Raw genomic sequence first — 7,900 nt, forward strand, 5'->3', positions numbered from 1 at the left:
TATAACAACATCCCATAGATGGGGTGACTTAAACAACAGAAGTTTATTCCTCACAGTTCTGGAGGATACAAGTCTGAGATCAAGATGTCAGCAGGGCTAGTTCCTTCTGAGATATCTCCTGGGCTTGCAGATGGCTGCCCTCTCTCTGTCTGTCTTCACATGATCTTGCCTATATGTTCTTGTTTCCTAATGTCCTCTTATTATAAGCATGCTGAATCAAGATGGCAGGGGAGTGAGTGAATGTCACACTGACCTCCCAGGACCAGCCTGGAATTACAACTAAATTGTGGAGAAATCATCTGGAACAAATAACTGAACAATAGTGAAAGAGGAGGCTTATAACCTCAGAGACAGGTAAATCAGCTTTAGCACAACCTCACTGGTAGGGAATGTGGTAGAGACTCGAGAAGGCGGGCGGGGGCACCCAAGGGCGGCAGCACCAGAAGGATGTTGAAACGGCTAATTGGATCCCCCTGAGAAAAATGGGGTCTAAACCAAAAGAGGGGATCTCTAGCCCACAGCACCAGAGCGCAAAAAGTACACAGAAAACAGCCAGCTGTGTAAAGCAGCAGGGTTGCTCTCGGCCAGAGACAGGCAGCTGGAGACAAAGAGCCTTTTAAAGAGCCAGCGCATAAATTTTTATTTTTAGCCACTTACCCTGGTCTCCAGCAAAGGCAGGGGCAGAGTGGGCTAGATACACCTGAGGTGAGACTGGGAAAGGAGACTTTGGGGAGAGAACTGAGAGAGTAGCCGGTGGGATCTCAGTGCTGACTCATCCCCCATGAGCCAGCAGCCATCCTGCTTAGGCAGAGACCACTCCCCCTGAGCAGCAGCAGCGTCAAAAGTCCCAATAGCCCCACCCCCAGGTGAGATTCCACTCCACCGTGTGCTGTCTAAGCTGCCTGCTGAGTGCAGAGTGACTAGATTAACAGCTGAAGGACACAGCCACAAAGAGTAGATTACTGGAAGTCTCAAACAGACTGCCTAAAGTCAGACAGGGATGACATCTGACATCATCAGAGGCAGATCCAGAAAGTAAAAACAGAGGTCTCCTACCATAGAAGTCACACCACAAAGTCAGGAAATCAAGACAGACCAACTTAAGAAGCAGGAGCGAAAAAGAAGAGTCTCACAAATAATGGGAAGACAAAGAAATACCCCCCACTCAAAGGGAAAGGAGGAATCCCCAGAAAGAGAACTAAATGAAATAAAGGCAAGTAAAATATCAGATATTGAGTTCCAAACAATGGTTCTAAGGAAGCTCAATGAGCTCAGTGAGTTAAGAGAGAATTACCAAAAACTACAGGGAAACTATGAGGAACTTACTACAAACTATATCAACATGAAAAAAGACATAGAAACTATCAATAAGAGACAAGAGGAAATAAAGAATACAATTTCTGGGTTGAAGAAAACAGTAGAAGGAATCAAAAGCAGGCTCAATGAAGCTGAGGACCGAATCAGTGAGCTGGAGGACAAGGTAGAAAAAAGCCCCCAGAAAGAACAAGAAAATAAAAAAAGACTCCAAAAGAAGGAAGAGGCATTTAGGGAAATGCAGGACAACCTGAAATGTAATAATATCCATATAATAGGAATACCAGAAGGAGAAGAGGATGGCGAAGAGACAGAGTACCTGTTTGAAAAAGTAATGATGGAAAACTTCCCTCATTGGAGGAGAGAAAAAGTCACACAAGTCCAGGAAGCACAGAGGGTCCCATTCAGTAGGAGCCCAATGAGGCCCACTCCAAGACACATCATCATTTAAGTGACAAATATCAAAGATAAACAGAGAATCCTAAAGCAAGCAAGAGAGAAAGAGGTAGTAACATATAAGGGAGCCCCAATATGGCTAGCATCTGACTTCTCAACAGAAACACTGCAAGCCAGAAGGAACTGGCAAGAAATATTCCAAGTCATGAAAAGCAAAGACTTGCAACCAAGACTGCTCTACCCAGCAAGGCTCTCAATTAAAACGGAAGGCGAAATAAGGAGTTTCCCATACAAAAGAAGGCTAAAAGAATACACCTCCACCAAAGCAACACTGCGAAATATGCTAAAGGGACTGCTTTAAGATGAAGAAAAAGTTTCTATGAATACCCAGTGCCTTTCAGAGTTGCCAATACTTGATATTACCAATATTTGTAATACTCATTAATCTGATTGTGACAATGATGTTATTTTAATTGTTCCTTTACTATTTGTTGAAACTAAACCTGTTTTAGTACATTTCTTGCCTATCTTTTTTTTTTAAAGCTTTAAATGACTTTTTGGTATTCTTTATCCATTTTTTGATTAAATGTTTGTAGAATATTATCCCTAAAAATAAAAAAACAAACCATTAACCCTTTTCTAGATGTGCTGCAAATACTTTCCTATTCTGTTACTTGTCCTTTAACTTTTTTTATGTATGTTACTGTACAGTTTTAATGTTTAATATAGTCATATTGTCAATATTTTACTTTATAGCTTCTGGGTTTGAATATTTTACTTCAGGTCATGAAAAATATTAGTTTGTACTTTCTTCTGAAATGCCTTAGATTCTACATATTGATTTTTAACTCACCAGAATATTTCTTGTATAATGTGTGAAATAGGGCTCTATATTTGTTTTATTTCAAGTCATAGTGGTCCATGCACCTTATTTGTAGAATAAGCCTTATTTTACCCATTGATTTGAATTATCAACTTAATCATACATTACATTGTTAGACAGATATATATGTTTGTCTCTAGAATGCTCATTATATTTCATTGACCTACTTGATTATTTCTGTGCTGGTGTCATGTTGGTTTAATTGCTGAGACTTTATAATGGTGTTAATATTTTATAATTAACTTTTACATTTAAAAAAATAGATAAAATCTATCTGCATTTAAGAAAGAAAGAAAAAGAAAGAGAGAAATGGATCTCCTACCTTTTGCGACAGCATGGATGGAACTGAAGAATATTAAGCTAAGTGAAATAAGCCAGTTGATGAAAGACAAATACCATATGATCTCACCTATAAGTGGACTCTACTCAACAAAATAAAGTAATGAACAGACTAAACCACAGGCATGGAAGCATGAAGCAGACTGAAAATGATCAGAGGGGATGGGGAAGGAGGACAATGGTGGAAAGAAGGGGAAGGAACTAGATAAAGAACATGTATGAATGACCCATGGACATGGACAACAGAGTGGGAATTGACTAGGGGAGTGGGGGGTGGGGTGGGATGGGTGGAGGGGGGTAAAGGGGGAAAAATTGAGACAACTGTAATAGAATAAACATGATTTATACATTTTTAAAAAAACTAAATAAAATAGTTTCAAAATTTAAAAAAAAAAAAAAAGCATGTTGTACCCCACCCCCACAGTGACTGTTTCAGAAGGTCTGGAGTGTAGTCTAAAAATGTGCATTTCTAACAAGTCTCCAGGTGGTGCTCATGCTGCTGGCCTGAGAACCACACTGTGAGAACCACTGCTCTAGAGGGTGATTTGGCCTGGGCACTGGAACCTTCTAGCTCCAGTAATAAAGATGTATGCTCCCACTGACATGAGCTGTGCTAGCCATTGAAGTTTTCTTCAATGGTTTTCACTCTAAATGGTTTCTTCAGTTTTAAATGATTTACACATGTGTTGATTCATGGACTCTCATGGACTCCGTGTGGTACATATTATAGTCCCTGTTTTTACAGAAAAGGAAGACAAGGAGGGGGTGCGATTCCTCAATGGCCACTCTTCCTCTTGACTCTGAGCTAAGGGTTCTGTGCTCAGAGCCTGGCCTTGTAGCATTCATGGTTAGTTCAGCCCTCAGAACTCAGATTTCTTTTATGTCTGTAAATCATTCCCCTCATAACTTTATCAGGAGAGAAAGCCATTCCCATCCAACTATGGCCAGCACTGCAAACCAAAGGGGCATCTCGGCTCCACCCTCTCACCCAACCCATTGTGGCCACTTCCTGCTGGATCTCACTATCTGGGTCCTCTTTACTAATCCTGTTTTGTTCCCTAATGCCCTCCAGATATGACTTCCTCCTTCTTGCTTCCACATACTGTTAACAAACTGGCTCCGAACCACTTTGGAACTGAGAAGCCTGAAATGCAGGGTAAACAGAGAGTGAGAAATGCTTGAGAGGGTGTGAGGAAGGATTTGTAAAGTCTGGAGTCAAACAGACCTGTTTGCCTGGCCCTCTCCAAGGAGGGGCCTCTTGGTTATCAAGGCAGCTCTGGTCATCACAGCTGGTCACTGGGCAGGCTGACCAGGCCCCTGCTTGCCCCTTCCATGCCCTTAGACTAGTGCTGGGTTGGTGCAAACCGAATAGGAGTATTAGCTTTGAACCCCAGCCAGGTGCAGGCACAACTGTTGGGCACCTATGAGATTCACTCAGAGAGTCCGAGGTAGGATGCAGAGGTGGACCTTTCAGCTGAGATTCCACGTCTTGAATCCATAGGGCCACAGGAACAGAGTTTCAAATTCTCTGAGTCTTTAATGCCCTACCTCCTGCTGGCCAGAACTGGTGTTCAATGCTGAGACCTGTCTGGCCACAGACACTCACAGACACATGTCTGTAGGTAATCCTGAACCAAGTGTCCTCCCAGCCTGGAACCCAATGTAGCCAGAGTTATGGGTAGAATGGAGGAAAGTGTGGCCGGAGCTTTGACATGAGCGCCTGAGAACTTTTGATGGCATGCAACATAGCAGACTGCGTGAGAGGGGTTATCCTTATCTACTCAAACCAGTGAGAATGGGCTGAGCACTAACCCTCATTACAGGGGCAGAGCGCACACATTTCTCAGGAACTTACAGAATGCCACCTGAGACAATCCCCTCCCGAGAGAGTGTAAAGCTCTATGAGGAAGAGTTGAATGCCCAAAATGCAGACAGGAATCTCGAGATGCAAGAATCAGATCATCAGGAACAGAAGATGGTCACATTGGGACAGGCACTGAGGATGACCTCACAGAAGACCCCGTCTTAAGTTTGAGGATCAAGGGATGGAGAATGAGTGAGGGGCTGTCCAGGGGCAGGAGAGGCCACTGTGAGAATAAGGAGGGAGGGCTGGGGCCCATGCAGCAAGACAGACATCGCTCTGACCCTGGTGCTCCCTGCACTTTGGCAGAGAGGTGCACATTTTATTTCACAAAATACAAAATTGCCCAAGTCAAACTGCTCTCTGTACATTACTATAAACTCAAGAAGGTAGAGCCCTGGCTGGTGTGGCTCAGTGGACTGAGCGCAGGCCTGCAAACCAGGGGGTTGCTGGTTCGATTCCCAGTCAGAGCACATGCCTGGGTTGTGGGCGGGGTCCCCCACAGTGAGGGGAGCTGGGGGACACATGAGACACAACCATACACTGATGTTTCTCTCCCTCTTTCTCCCTCCCTTCCCCTCTGTCTAAAAATAAATAAATTCTTTTTTAGAAAAATTTCTTAAGAAGGTACAACAAAAGCTTTGTTTTGATATAATGTAAATGATATAATGTAAGCAATGCCTAAGTGGATAAGTACTTTATGATGTGCACAAATGAAAAATTTGTGCTTGTTCTTTCTTCCTTTCCCCAACATTATTCCTAATTCCACAAGTAATGCTTTTTCATTGGACACGTGAGTCAAACTTTTCCAACAAAACTTAACACAAGCTCCTTCATCCCCACCTGACCCCAAAGACATCCAGGTCAATAGCTTACTGTGCATTCTCCTGTGTTTTTTGACCTTTTTCAGAAAAACTTTGTTATTTTTTATAAATGTTAACTCTAAGCTCTCACCAGTTTGGTTTGGAAGGAGGAGTGTTTTTGCTCTGCACAATATTTTGCTTCCCCAAGTTTGAAACATAGTCTAAATAATCAATCTCATACTCAGCCAATGGTTCTTTTGGTGGTGTCTGTATTTACTGTGAAAATACTCTTTTCCCAGAAAACATATGCCCCTTCAGAGGCTGAGGAGCTTCACTGTTATTTACTACAATGTTTTGGAGGTTGATTCATTATGCAGCTAATGAAGTTCAAGCCTTAGGGTTCCTCACTCACCATCCAAGACTTTATATCTAGTTTTGTATTTATTGTTTTTTTTGCTTAACATACCCTTCCCCCCAAATTGTATAAGCCGATGACCCATTAGACTTTATTATCCTCCAAAGGCATGGAGCCTCCGGTCTGGTTGGTACTTTGTATTTCTGAGGAAGTTCTCCCCAGGGATGGAGAGGAAGATGCAGCTGCTCTGCTTTTTAAAATGTTGAGAAGCCATTTTCTGTAATGTGTAGATGCAAAGAAGTAAATGATAGGGTCAATGCCACAGTTCATGTTCATGAGGGACACGGTGAGCTGAAGGGACACTTTAAAAACCATCTGCTCGGAGCACGATGGCAGGTAGAGCATCTGTCTCACCATGAACTGGATGATGTTGAGATGATAAGGGCTGAAGCACACAACCACAGCCACCAGCACCACCAGAGTGAGCAGGCATGCCCTCCGGTGGTGCCCTTTCTCACTCGTCACAGGGTTTTCCCGGGCTGTCCTGCACAGCTTCACTGTGATCTTCACATAACAAAATAACATGATCCCCACTGGCCCACAGAAGCTTATCACACAGGCCATTAGGATGATGAGAGACAACCTAAAGACCTTCTCAACACTGACGTACTCCATGCAGGTGACCCTGCCTGCCACAGGCTTAGTCATGCTTATCAAGAGCAGAGGCACCGTCTGCAGAACTGCCAGGGCCCACATGGCCACACAGACGAGCTTTGCTCGGCTGGCACTGCGGAGGCGGGGGCACTGGTGGCTGCAGACCACAGCCAGGTAGCGATCCACGCTCACACACGTCATGAGGTAGACCCCACCATAGGTATTCAAGTAGAATATGAACGCTGTCAGCCTGCAGAGCCCTTCACCAAAAGGCCAGCTGAAGTCCAGTGCATAATAGGTTATCTTCCCGGGCAGGGCCAGTGTGAACAGAAGGTCAGACACTGCCAAGTGGACCAAGTAGACACCTGTTGAGTTGATCTTCTTGCCCTTTTGACAAGCAAGGCAAAGGGCAAGGATATTTCCCAGGCTGCTGAAGACCAAGAGGACTATGTAGAACAGGCAGAGCATCACGCTGGCTGCCCGGGGTGGGTGGTGAGGAAGGCAGAAACTGGCATTGTGGGAGATGCTGCTTGGGTCAGCTGTGCTGAAAGCCATGTCATAGAGGTCCTTGGGGAGACAAAAAGATAAATAAAATGCAATACTGAATCTGCGCGGTTACACCTCTATATAGCAATAGTTAATAATTTGCTAAGGCAACGTGCACATGAAAAACATCTCTTTTTAAGTAAAATTTTTGTTGAAGTGTTAACATATTGTTCCAGTTACTGTTGTCATGTAACAAATTACCCTCAAAATTTAGCATCTTAAAACATACTGTATCATGCTCACTGTCAGGTTCAGAGCAGGACACTGGGAGAATGATTTTTCTCTGCTGCTCAACATTGGGAGCCTCAGCTGGGAAGAGTCAGCAGCCGGAAGGTGATGCAAGGGCCGAGGCTGGGGACATCTAGAGGTGACTTCACTCAAACATGTGGCAGCTAATGCTGGCTTTTGACTGGAGCCTCCACTGGGGCTGCCAACTAAAGCACCCGGCCATGGGCTCATCATGACATGAGGTTTCCTCACAACATGGCAGCCTGAAGGTTATTAGATTCCTCACACAGTAGCTTGAGACTCCAAAAAAAAGTGTCCCAGTAACCGGGTAGAAGCTCCATGTATTAACCATGTCTTTTCTGTCTTCTGATGCATTGACATCTTAGGGCCTTGTTGACCTTGGAGGAACTGCCCCTTCCTGGGCTAGCCAATTCCATGAGTGTGTTTCCAAATGCAAACCAGCAATCCAGAGCCACATCTCAACCACCTCTTTGTTGGGCTCTCACACTCTGGGCCACTAT

At 44.0% G+C, this 7,900-nt stretch overlaps 1 protein-coding gene across 1 annotated transcript; it reads right to left on the reverse strand.

Moving 5' to 3' along the window:
* Nucleotides 1-6,095: 6,095 nt before the first annotated feature.
* Nucleotides 6,096-7,175, reverse strand: LOC129071153 (G-protein coupled receptor 183-like). Its single transcript, XM_054574307.1, has one exon. It carries the CDS (start codon nt 7,158-7,160, stop codon nt 6,096-6,098), a length of 1,065 nt encoding a protein of 354 aa, XP_054430282.1. The 5' UTR covers nt 7,161-7,175.
* Nucleotides 7,176-7,900: the final 725 nt, after the last annotated feature.

This window comes from Pteronotus mesoamericanus, unplaced genomic scaffold (assembly GCF_021234165.1).
Source record: "Pteronotus mesoamericanus isolate MK-2021 breed Mesoamerican mustached bat unplaced genomic scaffold, CSHL_Meso_final contig_26, whole genome shotgun sequence".
NCBI lineage: Eukaryota > Metazoa > Chordata > Mammalia > Chiroptera > Mormoopidae > Pteronotus > Pteronotus mesoamericanus.